Raw genomic sequence first — 19,372 nt, forward strand, 5'->3', positions numbered from 1 at the left:
AAATATCATAAATCATACTCGATATGACTGGGACAGACCGGAGAAAACAGCTGCTACACTCCGTTAGCAACGTGCTACCTACGAACATGCAGCATGAAAAAGCATGTCCGCCTGACGGAGATTACGGACATAGTTTCCATTTCTCTCCCCGGTAAACCATCGCAGAGATATTCAGCTTCGAACACAAAAAGTCACACAGCTTTCATCGAATATTGTACTTACTTTTGGTCGAATCTCAGCGAAAAAATGGAATATCTCCGTACTTCCACTGCATATATGTCCAGCTGCTGGTGCTCCGTGTGAATCCGTTCGATTCGTGTCTCTCCGACACTCCTCGGATTCTTGGGAGGGTTGGAAACTCAGCAAATCAGATTTCAGAGATGGGACGTTTTTGAGCTTTATTGGCTAATAGTGCTGTCAATCATCTAGCTTTCAATTCCAGGCAATTCTATGGTTCGAAGGATGTCTCAATGGTGAAAATCGGAGAAGGGGGGGCTGAGATACAGCCCTGAACAGAGAGAATGGCTGAGTCTGAAGCAGTATTTGACCTTAAACTAAACAACTAAAAAGGGCTTAGAAAGAGCTTAAAACACTCAAAAAAGGTCCAATCTTCTGTCTATTGATTCATTGAACATCATGACTGATACATAGAAGTGATATAGAGTGTTTTTGAATTTAAAAAATACTTTTTTATTCAAATATTGGAATATTTGATCAGTTTTCTAATTTTATATGCTCTACATTTTATAAATGTTTCACTGTATCTATGTATAGCTGTGTATATAGAGCCTATATCAGTTGTTCTAAGAGCTCAGCATATTTAAAGTCTTGGATACCCATACTTTCCAAAAAACAATACCCTAAAAGTGCTGTTTTTCCAGATCGAGCTTTTGAGTTTTCCAAGTTGTGCTGTGTTCCATTCTTATCTTATGTGAACCTGTAACATGTATTCTTATAGTTCCATGATTTTTCTCATCTCAAAAATATATTATTATTATTTTTTTTTTTTTTTTTTTTATACACTTAATTAGGTATTTCTTATCTTTATTCTAGCTGAGGCCTGCAAATAGGCCTCGGGTTAATGAACAGACAGTTTGTAGTAATTCTAACTCAATGGATAGAGCTCTTTAAAGAGCTCTTTCCCCACGGATAGTTCGGAGGTCTAACAACAGAATAGACAAGTATATATACACATTATCTCGTCTCCTCTCCCTTCACCCCTCCCCCTTCGCAGATGTCGTCCTCCTCTGTCTGCCGATGCACCCACCAAGGCCAGATTCCCAGCCTTTTGGTGGAAAGAGGGTTAGGTGGTGAGATCAGGATGACACTACAGCAAGCCAGAAATGCTTAAATACCTTTGACATGAGATCATTTCTTATTAGCTTTTAAATTAGTCTGGTTGGCCTCGTCTGTATTTCTGCAGGTTTTAAACGATACAAGTTACCTAAGAGAACGGTATGATAAATTTCTCCAACACAATTCAAGTCAGGAATACACCATATGCCACGATTTTCTTTAGAAGTCGAAGGTTGCCCATGCATTGGGAGGAGGGAGGCCCAGAGGAAAACGCAGTTTGTTTGAAGTGTCAAGCTTCGTGAGGATCATGAAATAAAAATAACCCCCAACATCAGTCAAGCTTTATGCGGCACTGCACACATAATACAACTATCTACTCATCCATGTTGTTTAGCTTGTAGCCTATCGGTTTACATTCCATCACTTCTGCATCGTGAAACACTTGGCAACTAGCTGTTCCTGTTCGCACAGTACAGACAAGAAAGAGCCAAGAAGAAGACTGAATCTAATGATTATGAGTCACAAGGAGTGCTTGACTTCTAAACGGCTGTTTGGACAATTACAGTATATCGTTGATGGACAGAATAGATACATAAAGAGTGAATTATGCTGATTGTGTGTATGACGTCTGTGTGTTTTGTTTGTTATGACTGAGATGAGAAGAAGTGGTGGTACGTAAATTGTGTCAGGCAGGTGACAGGTCAATAACAAATTACAGTAAATTAATCTAATGAAATCAAACATCCATAAACATCAAACACTGTACCAGCAGAAATTGAGGTTATGAGAAATGGCCAGTCTGATAAGTCTTCAGGCGGTGGGTTCTAAAAGAATACGGTCCGTAATTACAAAGGTGCAAAACATTTTAACTTGAGTCCTGATAATGCCTCCTTGAATACACAGGGAATGATTAAACCCCGATGCTTTGAAAATAATCAGGAGCATTTTAAAGTCTATTCTAAACTCAGCTGGAAGCCATTGAGGCGAAGATTGGCACGATAATTGTCAATTTGTTTGGCGCTAAGCCTCGCTCTAGCTCAGAGCACGGTGTGGCGGGGAGAGTGTCTCAAGCATAGATGGAATTAAAAGGAACCATGCGGTCTCCGTCCAGATCGCGGACAGACGCGCGGACAGACGCGCGGACTCACGGAAGGCCACCGCTTCGGCCGTCGGAAAAACATGAGAAACAGCAGCAGCAGCAGCAGGATGTAGGCAGGGTGGCCCTCCTGAGTCAGTCCATCATGCTGTATCTGTGAGTGATGGAGAGAGGCGGTGTGGTGGCGGCGACGTGACCCTTTGTCTGTGAACTAATGACTGGTAATGACGCCGATGCTTCCCGTCTCACAGACTAGACTAATGACTCTCCCTCCTCTGCACCTCAGCCGGTGTCTGACATTTAACCAGACCACGCTGAAATGAGGAGGGAGCTGCAGAGGACGGCGATGTGCCGCAGGACGAACGTAATAACCTTAATTTAATCATTCGGGGCCCAGGGAAAGTCGACTATGAAGACACAGAAAGCTTGTGTTTTTGCTTTTCGCGTTAGTTCGCTCTCAAGGGCACTCCTCAGTCTGGTCAATTTGGGATTTCAGAGCTTGCCACACAAGTGCTGCAACTTTCCATCCCCAGAAAGGCCTTGATGTGGAAAATTGAAGGTTGTAATTTGCAGGGTTGTTATCCTCCCCCACTCCCCCTCATACTCAACACTCCCCCAGGCCCTTACACACACACACACACACACACACACACACACATGAAATTCTTTCTGAAGTAAACTATGTCCCTCTGCCCACCAATGTGACTTTATTTGTGAAGTGCCTACTTCCCTGAAGCATTATGGGTATCATGCCTTGATCAACCGATGGATTGGCCTCGGGGTAAAACGGTGCAATATTCACTGTCACCAGCAATAAGCAGATCAACCACCCCCCACATTAATAGGTAATATGGCAGGGGACCCTCACATCAGTTAACGTGGGCCCTCAAAGGCCCAAGTGACCGTGTTAAACAGCCAACAATATGCACGGATATGATGCTGGTGATTTCATCTCACATTAGCGGCGAGGTTGTTTCACTGCTCTCTAGGTCTCTAAAAGCTAAGCTCCTGGTTTGTTTCTGGGCCACAGTAATAGCGACGCTAATGGATGCCTGGCCACCACTTTGATCCAGACTGGAATGTCTTAACACGAACCGGTCTCACTCCCAACTCATCTGATACAGACGTAAGGAGGTTGCTCAACAACTATTGGATGGATTGCCATTAAAGATATTGTCAGTCCTTAGAGGATGAAATCGACTGCTCCACCATGAGGTTTTTAGTGAAATATCTGTCAAATTAGTTGCCATGCAAATTTGTACTGACATTTGTGGTTTCCAGAGTTTTAAGCAATATGAATTTGGGGATCCTCAGATTTTTCCATGAAATTGTGTGCACACATTCATGTCCCCTTCAGGACGAATTGTAATAACTTTGGTGACTTTTTTTCTCGCACTACAGGTCAAAATCCAATTTCATTTTTACTTTGGTTTATGATACAAATACCTGCGCGGGTAATGACATTACCATCGGCCTCGGCTGCACTTTGTGTTTAGTGCTGTGGAGCACTGAAATTCGATATTTTTAAAATTCAAAAAAATGTATGTGAAATGCATGAACAAAGAACGTTTAATACACTAAAGAACCCCACATGGCTTTACACATCTCTGTTAGCTGCGTGTATCCTACTGTTTGTTCTGTGACGAGGTGCATTTAATCTCATCAACTTCAAGCCAAAAGAGATATATGTAGATATAGATTCAGATAATAGACTCGTAGATATGTAGATTTGCTAAATGAAAGAAGGCTCCAACACAACCTCTAATATACTGCTGCCTTCAGTCGGTTTGACTCTGCTCAGCTGGGAGGTTTGATTCACATGCCATCTTTTCCACAGGGGCCATTACTATTGACATGCTATAGGCCCCTCAGCTGTAGCTTAATACTCTTACACACTAGCAGTAAACAGCCAGCAGGATGAGCTAGCTCATAACTCTGTTTACCAATGTCCCACATTGATTTCCTACAGAATGGATGTCAGGAGAAGGGGCAAGAGGAGGGATGTGGCGCGTAGAGCTTCTCGGAGCCATTCAGTAACCGAGCAGGATCAATAGGGGAAGCTGACCCTGGGCCTGGCTATCGCCCCTCAGACCGACGTTTCTTCATTAGCAAACAGAATTGTTCAAGAAGAAAATGGATCTAGCGTTTGACTGTTGCAGGCAGAACATCAAGGTTTTTCCCCCCAAGATCACAGAATTGATCAGTGAGCTTAAAGCTCCAGCCCAGTTAGCCCCTCATCTCAATATGAGCGCCGTGAAGCTGCTACAGGAGCTATCAGATTTGCACCTCCACCCTCATCGCTGAGGAGCAATCAATCCGACCTCCACCCGCCTCCTCCCAGAATAACAAACTAACTCTCTGCAGCGGGAGAAATATATCCGGGCCTTCCGAGGCAGAGTGGCTGTCCGAGCGGGGGATATGGATGAGCTGCACTGCGCTGTGCTGCAGCCCTGAGGGGGGCCTTGGCCGTGGTCCATCACTGCCAGGTCCCAGGGACAGTGGCTGAATCGGGGAGCCTCTCTCCTCACCGGGGCGCCATTAGGGCCAGAGACACTCACTCATCCTACAAGGCACCAGTGTTGATCGCGACGGGGCTGGACAGATGTCTTCAGCATATCTGAGCATGGCATCACTTAAAGGATTAGAGACAGGATGGGGGAGTTAGCTGATTTATCATTTCGTTTTAGAGACCTCATTCTTCGTTATAGATAAATATTGTATGTGCAGCTTCACTAGCAAAGAGCACCGCCCTTTACTGCCATATCTAATATTTTATATTTGTTCGATGTTTAATTCTAGCACATTTTTACAAGAGCATAGAAAAAGAGGACTCTGCAGGATATTAAGCCCAGAGATGTGTCTGCAGTCTTCCTCTAAGGCTGCAGGTACAACCTCCACCTACAGTATCAGAGGGTCCAGCATCATAGCCTGTGTGTAAAACCCAGGGCAAAGAAAGTCCACTAATCATTCACTGCTGCTCCTTTACCAACTCCTCTCGTTTAAATAGTCACACTAAGATACTGTTTAAAGGGATTTAGTGGGTAACTCTTGAGCGTTGTGTGTGTGTGTGTGTGTGTCTCTCTCTCTCTTCACAGCTCAATATTCAAAAGTTCGATGTCCTCTCTTTTTTCCGTGATTGAACGAGTGCCATCGACAGCAGTGTATGTGTTATATATTTATTGTCAGTATATATATATATATATATAATCATCTCAACTGTGGTCAACTGTGTATTGATTCACAATTTCAAACTTAATAACAGTCCCCAACTTTGTTTAAAAATTAAAACTCCTTCTCTCGTGTGAACTGTGTCACACCCACACTGCCTCCAGTTGTTTACTTCTCTGAGACTGTTGTTTTCTGTTGCTCAAGTTCAAATTAACATGATTTCTGCAATGCAAGTTTATTAATCTGAGCGGGTGTTGCAGTGTGTGTGTGTGTGTGTGTGTGTGTGTGTGTGTGTGTGTGTGAGAAAGCGCCGTCATATTGAAGTGAGGTTATTTCGTCTGTGCTTGGCATTCCCTGCTGTGCCCGGCGGTGCTCAGCCAATTAAGGGCTTTGTTGCCTCATCTCCTCCTAACTACCCATCAGACCTATGCCCTGTTCAAATCCTCCACCAGCCACACCAGCCCTCTTTTCTTGATCTCATGTAGAATGAGCTCTGATTGTGTACCCCAGTGTGTGTGTGTGTGTGTGTGTGTGTGTGTGTGTTTGAGATCCATGCACTATCGTTTGCTTTGACAAACTTCTTTCCGTGTGTCACTTCATTGTCTTCATCTCATTTCTCCTGCCTGTTTCCATCTCTGTCATGGAAATCTCTGTCTTACTAATTGAGGCTGCATGGTTAGTCTTCGAGGTTATGTCTCTGTCTTCATCACTCTGATCAAAAAAACCTCTGCATATATACTCCCGTACACTCAGGGGCGTAAATAGAGATAATATACCAGTCAGTGATTCAGCATTGTTGCACTTCCAGTTCCCTCGTCTCGAGGTCAATGTGTTTCTGTGGTTAAGACATTTTAATGTTTTGATCTGTGATATAAAATTTGACAGTTACTCAGTTACTCATGCGGTGTATAGCTTTTTACTTTTTACTATACACATTTTACTATAATAAAAAAGGGGTGTGAAGATTTGTGGAGATGATCTTGCTTAACAAAATATGGTATTTTATAATTCCATCCCAAATGCTGCCATTTGCTATATATTTTCCTCGTCCCCATCTCCATCATGGTTTTAAATTCTTTCTTTTTAGATAAATGCAGTCCTAATCTTTAACAAATTGATATGCTTATTCTACATAAACTATGAAAATTACAATTCATTTGGAAACTATTTAATCAAATGAATAACTTTCTTTGGTATTGTGTCAGATACAGGCATGCAATGATGATTGCTGGGTAACATGCATGTTGATGTTGTCAACATATTATTACCATATTGTAGCTGAACCCGAAGGCTTTCTCTTAGACCTCTCTACTTTCACAACACAATAGCCTAAGTCACTCATTTGACTGTCAAATTTGGTAAAATATATATATGCCTTATGGGCTGTGTGTGTGTGTGTGTGTGTGTGTGTGCATGCATGCACTTCATAACTAGTAGCATGCACTGCAGTCCGTCGTACCTACCTTATGCCACTGTAAATGCTACATCTCTGTGTAAAAAGTACCAGAAAGCCCAGAGCATGACCCGCTGGGTTTGTAACAACACTGCGACGTGACAAGGTCAGACAGATACGACTGCATGGGGGGAAAAAATAATCAGTGTGGTGTGTGTTCTTTATCTATTTCTTTAGCCCATATGAAGCCTGCAAGGTCAAAGCTGGTGGATCAGAGGAGGCCACATAAGAGGGAGAGGGGTGGGGGGGTAGCTGGGCAGGGAGGATTAGGGAGGAGGCTGCCGCCATCTGTCTGTATTTACAATACAGTGCGAGTGAGGAACAAGTTGGAAGATACAAATCCCTCAAGCTGAACTGCAAGAGTGAGAGAGATGATGATATTCTCAATGCTGGGTGACACGAGATTACAAAATGTCAGTATGAAACTACAGTCACAGAAAAAGTTGAATGTGCGAGCGTCACACTTTCATACACTTGACTTCTTGTTTTATTCTATTGCAGTTAAAGTTAAGTGACACGCTACATTCATTAGCCTGCAGTGTCGCATGGTAAGGTCAGTCCATATCTCAGCAACTATTTAATGAAGGTCCATGAAATTGTCTACAGACATTCATGGTTCATAGAATTGGTGATCCTTTGATCTTCGCCATTATCTGGTCAAACTTTTTTAATTTTAGATTAGCATTAGAGCTACACCGATAAATCAATCTGGCAGTTGTATAGGCCAATATCAGCTTATTGCATTTATGGTGGTATTGTTGGTCAATCGGTAACATAGTTGCAGTACAGGAATGCCAAATTAGGTTTGAAATGAACTAAAATTAAATGAAAAGAAAGCAGTGTCTCCAGCAGGTCCACCCACAAAAATGACTAAGCCCCTGAAGAGGGTCCAGAGAATGGAAAATACAATTTGGTTATCACTGCTTGTATTTAGAATGAATGTGATTATTACTGTCCCTTTTTACCCTCTGCTCCATTACATAGTTTGTCCAAAAGAGTGCACTTACAAATCAACTGTTTTTCAACTGTAAAATGTCCCACTCAGGAGAATTCCTGCGCACAATGCTTTTTAAAAAACAAAAAAAAATTTCTTCTATGGGTCTCTGTTGTTATTGAAGTTACTCCTAGCTAATATATCATTATCAGATCTTTTAAACTCTAAAATATCAACAGCGGAATCGACGGGGCAATAGTTAGCATACTAACACCAAACTAATATGGTGAACATTATATCTGTTAAACATTTGCATGTTAATTTTGTCATTGTGAACATGTTAGCATGCTGTCGTTAGCATTTAGCTCAAAACAGAGCTGTGCTTATGTAAGCCTCACAGAGCTGCTAGCATGGCTGTAGATTATTTCACCGCATAGTCTTTTTTGCCTTTGTCCACAGTTACTCCTCTTTACTCACAATACTCACACACACACACACACACACACACACACACACACACACACACACACACACACACACACACACACACACACATGCTCTCCACATTAATGATACTTGACTCTTGTGTTTCAGAGTCAACCACCTGCACTATCAGCCTGACGAGTATGAAGGGAACCCTGAAGTGGTTGGCTATGAAGATGGAGACTATGACCATGATTACCACAGTGACAACCGGTAAAGCACATGCTGAAACACACCACATGCTGTGTAATGGCGATGTGTTGAACAGCTCTGACCCCTCAAGTGGGGAATTAAATCAGCCACCTATTATCTCCTTCACATGGCCTCCGTGTGTTTTCCTAAGATGATATCCATAAACATGAAACTGATCTCAATATATAAATCAAAATCATCTTCTCCTCTTGCAACACTCCAGTAACAGCATACCTGGACATACACACTTATCACCACAGGAAAAAAGCCCAAAGGTCATTTCCCCGATGTGGTTTCCAGTTTGCTTTGTATGATAATGTTGCATGTTATCGCAGAATGAATCAAGGAAATGAGAAAATAGAGACTTATCAACTTGCACGGCAGCAAATAACTATAATCAGAAATTCTGAAAATGATTATCCTAACAATCGCTTGCAAATTATTTCTGCATCTCTCACTCTGGATCTCGCTTCGATCTCTCTCCCCCTCTCTTGTTCTCGCCAAATCAGAGTGAAGAGGAAATCGAGCAGCTCTCCATCCCCTCGTCCGAAGAAAAGGAAGAAGAAGAAATCTGGCCGTCGAAGGAGTCGGTGAGTGGGAACAGCTTCCACTGATGAAGTGGTTCGATTTTTCTGCTTTTTCTTTTCCCCCTGCCTCCTTGAATGAATAATTGCACTGTGGTTACAAGAAGTGGAATTCCAATTATTTTGGTGTGAATATTACTCAAGAGCCATCAGATACTGAAATTGTGGAGGGGGGGGGGGGGGGGGGGGTATTGTAGGTAGTCGTTAGCAAAGCATAGTCGCATCTTCCACAGTCAAAAAGGAAATGGAGAGAGAGAGACTGAGAGAGAAGGAAATGCTACATTGATGCTAAAGAGAAGACGGAGAGGAAGGAGAGAGAGGCAGATGGATGAATGGAGCCGGGGACAAAGAGTGAGAAATCAGCTGAGCTACTATAAGATGTCACCTTTACTAACAGTCGCTCTGACGTGTGATGTATCGTAACAATGATGAGCGAAAAGACAGAAGTCAGCAGCGATCTGAACCTCATTTTGCACTTTTGTCATTGCCTGCAAATTCTTCCCCTCCACCAAAAGGTTTGGCAGCTCCTCACCCACTCACAGAGAGAAGAAGAAAAAGAGTGGGAAGAAACACAAGCGAGACAGGTGAGTGTGTACAGAGTCATCACTGACATGTCATCACAAGAAAGAAACTGTGACTTTTCAAGGGTTTATCAACTGTTGCCTTAACAGTGATGGCTGTGAAAGAAAGACAAGAAGAAAAGGGAAGGGAAGGAGGAAACACTAAAACATAGGAGGAAAGAGAAAAGGACGAAAGACTAAAATAAATATAAATAAATATATAAAAAGAAAGGAATGTAGTAAAGAAAGAATGAAAAGAAGAAGAGGCAAAGGAAAGATGAAAAAAAGGGAAGGAGAAAAGACTAAAAGATAGGAAAAAAGGATGTGAACAAGGTAAGGACACAAAACAAAAAGGTAAAGAAAGGGAAGTAGGAAAGAAAGAAATTCAAGAAGAAAAGGGAAAGGAAGAAGGTAAAGATGAAAAAGAGAGTAAAGGAGGAAAAACTATAAGCTTGGAAGAAAAAGGGGGTTAACAAGGAAATGAGGAAAGACATGAATACAAAAGGAAGGGAAGATGGCAAGAAAAAAGGTCAAGAAGAAAGGGATAAAGGAAATGAAAAAAGATGGGGGGAAAAGGAAAGTAGGAAAGACAAGAAGAAAAAGGAAGGGGAAGAAAGAAAGGAAGAAAGACACGATTCAAGCGAGAGAAAGGCTGAAAGGAACAGAGACTAAATGAAAAGGAAGGGAAGAAGAAAGTGAGAGTGACAGGAAACAAACGAAGAAGAGCATAAAGAGCCAGAACTCATCAACAGACACTTGTGCGAAGCCTCGGGACATCATAACGACAATGAGCAATCGTGGAGTGCCCCCCACTTTGGGGAGGGGGAGCGGGGCTAAACGCGTTGCTCTAATAACCCGGCCTGGGGGGGGGACAAAACACAAGAAAAATGAGCCTCTCAGCAAATTGCTGAGCATCGATGCACTGCCCCGCTCTTGTTTCCCACCTCTCATCCATCCACGCACATCCGGGCACCACCCGTCCTCTCTCCTCCCCCATTCCCCCTCACACCAAAGCAGCTCTGCATTGCAGGTACTGTTGGTATATGAATAATGTAAAGATGTTGAGGGGGGGGGGCGGGACAGGATGGAGGGTTCCTCCCCCAGAGAGTAGACTTCCGCCACTCCTGTGATGCTGGTCTCCTTTTTAAGGTTTCACATTATAGGAGGAGCTAAACATTGCTATATACCACCACTTGTTTGTAAAACACAACTCACTTTGAAATAATAGGGCTTTGGTCTATTTTGATGCACTTCATATGTCTCACATATACCAAACTGCTATGTCCTGGTAGTTGAGGGCGAGGTGTGACCAGAGTGTGTGAGAGAAGAAGAAGAAGAAGAAGAAGAAGAAGAAGAAGAAGAAGAGTTACAAGCTCTCCAGATTAACGCCTCATTTGCAGCACTCCCCAGTGGGGAGGCTGCTATGGAGGCCACACAGCTCTGAGTCACATATACATACTGTGACAGCTTTATTACTCCCCTTACAGTGAATCAACACACTTTGAGCCGCCACTGCCTCCCACTCCACAGCATGCTTGTAGGTGTGTATAACAGAAGGGGGGGGGGGGGAGTGTAGTGCTCTTCGGGAAAATAGCAGCGACTCTCACAGACTGCTCTGACTAATCACCATGGAAACTGCAACAAGGGTGAAAGTGATATGGAGGTGATGTGTCAGTTGAGCGCTGAGAACTGAGGAATGGGCCGGCCTCCCAATCGTTACTGTCCGCTCTGATACGGGGTCAGAGGGAAGTTGAACCTCGGTGTATTGTTCCTGCTGTATCACAGGGAGCAGCATCTTCTACGATCGGCAATAAATATAAATCAAGCGTGACATCCACCACCTGTAGAATACCAGCTGGGAGAGTCTAATGTGAGAGCGCCCTGTGCACACCTCTGCATGTATGGACGTACGCGCTGGATTCAGAGTGCAGAAATATGTGCTGAAATATTCCATTTATAAAATACACGATCCCCCTGCCGTTCAAGGCAACTCGAACATGTTCATATTCTGTAGACAGAGCTGCACTGTGTAATGTTCAGAAAGTTCTCAAACAGAGGGGAAGAAGGCCATAGAGGAGAAGAAGGCCACTGAGGAGAAGAAGCAGCAGCCCCCCCCCTTTGCACTCTTTGTTCCATCAGCAAGCAGGGCAGGAGTCAGCAGGTCCAGGTCAAAATCAAAAGTATTTAAGATTGTTAACAGAAGCCAAAACAATCACAAACCAAATTACACTATCGATAGCAAAATATTTCAAGAAATATGAGACCTCGTTCACACCACAGGACAGATTGATGTATCTGCACAAAGGAAGTCTGATTCTCTCGGGGGACAAACAGCTCCTTTGTCCCCCCAAAGTTACATTCCTCAGCCTATCGATCAGCTCCACGATTGGCTGAAGTCCAATGAGCTCCTCCTTGGATCCTGACCCATTGTCCTGGGCAGACACCTCAGTGAACTGCCCTCTTCCCCCGCAGATTTACACCTTCTGACATTCCTCAAACCCCCCTCACAGACACTCAATATACATTCAATGACCACACTCCTTGGTTTAACACTACCTAAGTAAACACACTGTTACACATAATATCCAGCACTAGGACTGCTTTAAATCTTAAAATTCCTCACAACTGCTTCGTGCGTCCGTGTCCGTTTGTAATATCTAGAATTGCAGTTTTCATTTATACATTGGTGCACATTTGTCATTGAATGTGTTGCACGAGTAACTAACTGTACACTCTAAATGAGTCTTGACTGCTTGGGAAGCTTTCACACCTTCAGAGACTTAACGTAGTTTCAATATTCTTTGGAGGTGTTTGTGAAAATGTATATTTTTTAAAAAAAGTAAATAAAAATGTGGCACACAGCACAGAATAGATTTTGGCTTCAACCTCCAGCAGTTGTCCAAAATACCGCCTCCGATGTCCTAGAATTTATTTCAAGAAACGAGTTTAGTAATTCCCAGAACCACATCAAATCTGGAACACGGACGCGTGGATTTAAAAATACCTTTTTCTTTTTTGTCCAGGAAGGACAACTCAGTACACCTGCTTGGAACAGGCCCCCGCTGCACAGTTGTATCATACTGAATATTTATTTTTCAGTTAATCAATATGATGATTGTGGGATTTTCTTTTCTTATATTTTATAGATCTGTTTCTGGCTCCAGGAAAAAGAGGAGACACAGGTGTGTATGGAACAAGACATAAAAAACACAATACATTATAACATACATAATATGTGTATGGTGTGTGTTATTGTCATTTCTGCCTACTGATTGTTCAAAAGACAATGCAATCCATATGGGTGAGTGGTACACTGAGTTTCCTTTATTTTTTTACAAAGGGTGTGAATGTGTGTCTCCCATGCTTCAAAGTGCACAGCCTCATTATCTTACATATCACATTTGTTTTTAGATCAGGCAGCCAAAAGAACAAACACAAAGACAAGAACAAACAGAAAAAGAGGTGAGACGCACATAGGATCACTCTAATACCATTTACATGTTAATGTTGAGCTGAAAGACCTACATATCTGCTTGTTTTTCAGTAAGACAAAGTTTCACATTGGTTATCAGTAACAGCTGATGTGCATACACATTGAACCACACAGTGAACCACGCGGCCTCTGTCCCCAACAATGGGTCCAATTGGAATCACGTTCGGCCTCTCATAAATTTATATTGGTATTTTACACCCATTATCTCCGGCTCGGACTCGCAGAGAATACAAATGGCCGTGCTGTGAAGCACAGGGCGCATCTCCCAAACGTCATGAGTCCGACACGATTCCCGTGCATCATGTTGCGCACCCCGCCTTGATTAGAATATATATGGAAAAGTGTTTGGCGGCGCATGAACTGTTTTACATATCACAAGATTGACTACTGAGCTTGCTGTGGCACGTGTGTGTGTGTCCCCGTGATGTCTGCGTACATACACGTGGCTTTATATATGTACATGTATGCGTGTGTGTGTGTGTGTGTGTGTGTGTGCGCATGTGCGTCCATTGGTCGTCATCCATCAGGTCCCCCGGTGAGACCCCCAGTAGGAGTTCACAGCGTCAAGGCAGCTGCTGTAGCTCCCGTAGCGCCTCCCTGTCCTCCACACGGAGCACCTCCAAATCTCCCGCCAGGTAGACTCCTCGACACACGCACACACTCGCATGAACACCTCGGCTCTGTCTCGTCACACACTGGTATTGCTCCTCCGCCCGTCGAGCGGTTGCCCTGGTGACTGTCTCTCTCTCTCTCTCTCCCTCTGTTTTACTCTCGGCCCTGTGGAGACATATTAGGATGCCAGTGGGCCTCTTATAATAAGCCCCATTAAATAGCAGTGGTACTGGTAGCACCGTTTGTCATTTTATGGAGCATGGAGCGTCTTATTTTTCTTTTTAAAAAGCTGAATTTTCCATATAGTGAAATGTCTGGGTTTCCGGTCTTGGGTGTAATGTTATTTTTATGATTGTAGCTGACATCCTGTCTTATTATTTTTTTGTTTTGTTTTTTCCTGTTAAACAGCATTGGGCATTTTTTCCAATTATTTTCCAAGCAAATAAGAGTGCAATGGGGCAGTTAATTAGATTTCTACTCCGAATACAAGTTATTCTTTCTCTAAACAAGCCAAGGACATATTTATTTTATGAAGTATTATGTCACATTCAACCAACGTTATCAAAGTTTGAAGAATTTCACTTAACACTGGTATTTTTCATTTTATTTTCCTTTGTTTTTGAGTCTCAGTGACTAAAGGGGCCAACAATTTTTGAAATTGGTCCAGTATTGAGGGAGAACGCTGCAGGATAACAAGCTGTAATGAAGTTGCTCGAGGCAACTCCTCACCGTTGTTTTTGCCACTGACCGGCTCAGATTGTTATTGAAGTTATTATGGAAAGTACCTACAGAGAAATAAAACCTGCTTCATACTTTCTGCTTGTTATTGTGCGTTTCGCTCAAGGAGAAGTCTCGTTCTGAAGCGTCTAGCATCACATCCACATTGCTGCAATCAGCTAAATATTCAGCCATGACATTGAAAATCTTTTTTTTCATCTGCAGCGTTTTCCCTCAACACTGGACCAATTGTCCCCGCAAAATACCACACATTTATCATGCCACTTACTGCAAAGAGAAAGACACGAAAGGATCAGATTAATCACATGTATGCTCAGAGGAATAGCCAATCAGAGACAAGGAGCTACCCTGCCTCTGCTCCATTATACATTCCTTGAAGAACAATCTGTTGATTGATTTGTGTGAAATATTTAAAGGAATTGTTCGGCTTTTCTCAAGTGGGGTTGTATGAGGTGCTCATCCATAGTCAGTGTATTACCGAGAGCAGATGGCGGTCGGTACGGTACAAGAGCACGGGAGCAAAGCAGTGTACCGCTGTGGACGAGGGCAGCAGCAAAATGTATTGAGTGCACCTAAAAAAAAATCCATATCAGCTATATTTGGAATATTTTCACGGCTTTACCTTCTACCTCAGACAGTCCTTGATGACGAGGAACTGAAGCTGTTCTATCCGTCTATGCTTCAGAGCCACAAGACTCTTTTGACAGAAACAGTGGTTTTACCTCACTGAGCTGCCTCGATAGCATAGATAACGGCTTCAGTTCACCATCGGAAAGGACCGTCTACCTGATATAAATTTTTTTCCCCTAAAGAACATTTTGCTGCTGCCCCCGTCCCCAACAGATTATCATATCAAACACACTAAGCCCGACGGACCCGAATTCGGGTCCGCTGTAGCATTTACCGTCGAAAAAAGTCCATTTATGCATGTGTACAATTTATATAATGTACTAGAATAGAATGTTATATACCAAAAAAAATTTAAAAAATCTGGGTAAAACAAACAATCTAAGACATTTTTACAAACTCCAAACACCATTATACACAACTGTTATACGCAACTAAAAGATTTATCACAATATCACGTATTTCTAGCCATTACTCGCTCTTCTCCGAGTTAGCATCACAAAGCTAACGGTTAGCATAGACAACCGAGATAGCAAAAAGCAAGAGAATTCGACACAGATTCCAGAATTACCATCAGATCGGCTGTGAGCAAACAAACACCAGACGCACAAACCGCAATATCCTTCAAAATCATACAAAGCTCCTTACCTTTTCGTAGTTCTCTTGTAAATCTCCACTTAATTCCGTCAAACATGTTGCTACGTGTATACGGTGCGTCTCTGAAATGTCCCCGTGTAGAAACAAGGGTCTGTCTAGGGGGCCGTGGGGGAAGGGATTTGATTTTCGGCAAATCTTTACGCACGTTTCAGGCGACGCATCACGTTTTTAATCCTCACTGGCTAAAGATTCTGTCAATCAAAATCACGATAAGTCTGTTCAATAGAATGGACTCAGACGCTTCTAAGGAGGGTCCATTGACTGAAATCGACCAACCATAGGCTGAGCTAGGAGACATGGACTGGAAGCCAGATGAGAAAATCCCATGGATGACAGACATAAACAGGCTCAGAGAGGATCCAGGCTCTCAAAATGATGCCAAACTGCTGCATATTGATAGATTGAACACATAGTCATAAAAGAAGTGAAATATATAATTATATACTATATAAAATTACAATGGAACAGCTGGAACAAAATGACACTTTGGTTGACCTTGGCTGAAATCTCTGTACTTTAACCTCTCTAGCTCTTAAATGCTTCACTTTATCAAAGAAAACATTGTGCAGAGAGACTCTTAACCTATTGGGCTATGATCTGGGAGAGGTTTGAGCTTTCAACTACAACATTAAAAAATATATATCTTTTCAAAATTGGATTATTTTATAATCAGAGATAAAAAATTTCAATTTGTGCTGTGTGCCATCTTAATGTACTCTTAACCAGTAACATATATACTGATATTTACAAATCTGAACAAATCTCACAAGTGTTAGCTTTATTAAAATACCAAAACTGTTAAAATACACCTTATATTTAGACGAAATACACTCTCTTTACTATGGGTATGCAATTTTCGAGGAGAGGCCTACAAATAGGCTTAGGGCTTATATCTACAGTAGCAATAAACAAGTGAAATTATACAACAATCTGTCATTTTATGATATAAAGACCGAATAAATAGGAAATTGGTTGAAATTAACACACAAAGAAAACTAACCTGGAGCAGAGATAAATTCTGCTGCTGGCAGTCGAGCTACATCAGAGGAATCAGAGGGAGAGAGTCAGTCGTACCACATCGACAAGTGCAGACACTGAAGAGAAACAAAAAGAGTTTAGAAACTAAATCAATGCAGCTTTATTCTTCTTCTTTGCACCTCTCATAAATCCCCCCCAAAAATGTTGTGTACCATTCTATCAAATAGAAATAGTAAACTACCTCATTCTGTGGAATTATACATATTGACTCAGCTGCCATCTTCATAACGGCCAGTGATATTTGGTACCATCACTCCAAAACATGTTTCAGACGGCGTGTGTTCTAGGCAAACCAAACTGGATAAATATAATTTATGGCCCGATGGAGTTCAACAGAACTCACAGTGTATGAACATTCCTTTGGCTGTGCTTTACCCAGCGTGTGGCTGTGTGGCTCTGCTCTTCCAGACTGAACTCAAAGCACAAGACGGACGGACAAAAGGCGTCCGGCGCCTCGCTGTCCCCGGGCATCAACGCTCCGGCCGCGTGGCACAATGGTGACCACACCCAGCGGAGCCGCAACGGCAAGGCCGGCAGACTCAACCACGGCGAGGGCGAGAAAGGGCACGATGTATGTAATCTCCTCTATTTTGCTCCCACACCCTCCCCTCCCCCCCTCACCCACTCCAACGATATATCTGCCACAGTCTCTACAAATGAGTTTGACCTTGCTCCCTTTTGTGTTGGTTGACATGAATTCTCATCTTGTTTTGATATTGAAAGATTTTCTTTCATTCTGTTATCAGTTATTCCGAGCTTGTAGGCCAGTTTATATTATTACTATTATTCTTTTTGAGGTGTAAAAGACACTCCTGTCCTGTGTAAAAAAAAATTGCCGCTCCTGCTGCTTTGTTTCTGGTTCTCTTTGACTCCTCTGCCATCTTGTTTTTCCTTTCATTTTTTTTCTTGTTGTTTGCCGCTAACAGAGTGAGGGAGCAAAGACAAGAAAGGTTCTAGTGTTTCTGTTCAGCGCAACAATCGCATACCGAACCTCGGATGGAAATATGAGCCGCACACGTTTCCAAATGAATGAGCAAAAAGCTGTGTTGTTTCTGCAGAGCGGGTGCCTGCTAAGGCATGGTAGAAATTATATAAAAGTTGAGCCAGAGACAGGCATGACTACTTCAGACATTTGCTCCCCCATAAAGGTCCTTGCCCATGAAGAAACATCACAGAAAAATGTGTCTATTGGGAATGATAACCTCTAAGTTTTACTGCAGATAAAGTCGTAATTAGCCGATGTTGCAAGAGTCACAATTACACGTCTGAGGGCGCTTCAAAGTGATAACAATCTGCGATTTCTCCTGGAACTGACAAATCCAATTACTTATGGAAAGTCTTGATCCGAGCATGCAAAAATGAATTGTTGCAAGATACAGCTGGGCCGTATGGAAGATTTAAAATGCATTAATAAAAGCAAATCAAAAAGAGCAATTATATTGCTTTTAGTCTTATAACGCAATTAATGGATATTAAAGTCAGAGTTAAAAGGAAATCAGAGCATCTATAGTGTCTGTATTGTGACATATTTCCACAGGAAAATTAATACTACAATAGTTAAAAAAAGGATTAGAATCAAATTCTAAAAGGAAAAGGATAAGGGTTAATTTAATTAATTATTTCATTAACAAATCCAAACACACACCTCCTTTTCAGATATTGCACTGCTAGCTACCTACAAGTTAACAGTTGTGTGCAGTTACATGTGATGGGCGGGTTAGCTATTTTTTCCAAAATCACATTTGATTTAATATATTTATGTAACCGCCGAGTTCAAGATGAGTCATCAAAAACACTTGAATATTTTACCTGATTTCGGGTCCGTCGGGCTTAACAGGTTAAAATTGTATTTCCCATTTTGCGGCGTCGTTAGGATCTAATAACAACTCAGAAAAGAAAGTTGTATTGCATTTCAGAGTTGTCCAGCAGAGAGCAGCATAGACCTGCCAGCACGAGAGGAAACGTGTAGTGTTGTCAAAGAATGTGACTCAATTTAGAATCAATAGCACAAGCTAAATCATCTTCCTTTTAATTTGATTATGACACAGTCAATGTGTGTTGTATTTCACTGTATTTCTTTGTTCAATCAGATTTTTTTTTAAGTAGACATTTTAAATCTCCCACAGAAACTATGTTGAGTTAGTGAATTAAAATTACGACACAGGGTGGACCCTCCGAGTAATAACATCTTAAAATAAACCTCCACATATTGTCCACAATAGGCTCCTGAAGTGCTATAAATCATATTTATTCCCCTCTACGTGTTTAAAATGGAACTGCTCCTTGTTTGTTTTGGCTCTTTTGAAAATAAGCCTCTCTGTTTGTCTCTGATTACCTAGAAGACACTGAGTTTTAAACCCATTCCTGCTATTATGGAAACAACCTCGCTATTCCATATGGTAAATGGATCACCGGAGCTACAGCAGGATGACGGCCGATTA

General features: G+C 42.1%; 1 protein-coding gene across 3 annotated transcripts in view; it reads left to right on the forward strand.

The window, feature by feature from the left end:
* srrm3 (serine/arginine repetitive matrix 3) overlaps positions 1 to 19,372 on the forward strand; it is a 71,406-nt gene that overhangs the window by 42,322 nt on the left and 9,712 nt on the right. The window contains exons 4-10 of one of the 3 annotated variants that reach the window (XM_068729423.1): positions 8,542 to 8,643; positions 9,132 to 9,212; positions 9,722 to 9,790; positions 12,913 to 12,948; positions 13,178 to 13,228; positions 13,787 to 13,894; positions 17,340 to 17,502. In XM_068729423.1, the coding sequence (XP_068585524.1) occupies positions 8,542 to 8,643; positions 9,132 to 9,212; positions 9,722 to 9,790; positions 12,913 to 12,948; positions 13,178 to 13,228; positions 13,787 to 13,894; positions 17,340 to 17,502 (610 nt within the window). The remainder of the gene's footprint in view (positions 1 to 8,541; positions 8,644 to 9,131; positions 9,213 to 9,721; positions 9,791 to 12,912; positions 12,949 to 13,177; positions 13,229 to 13,786; positions 13,895 to 17,339; positions 17,503 to 19,372) is intronic. The other 2 variants (XM_068729424.1, XM_068729425.1) reach the window with 2 other exon arrangements.

The sequence above is a fragment of the Cebidichthys violaceus genome, unplaced genomic scaffold, assembly GCF_023349555.1.
Source record: "Cebidichthys violaceus isolate CVI_PGR_0920_01 unplaced genomic scaffold, fCebVio1.0.p SCAF_46, whole genome shotgun sequence".
NCBI lineage: Eukaryota > Metazoa > Chordata > Actinopteri > Perciformes > Stichaeidae > Cebidichthys > Cebidichthys violaceus.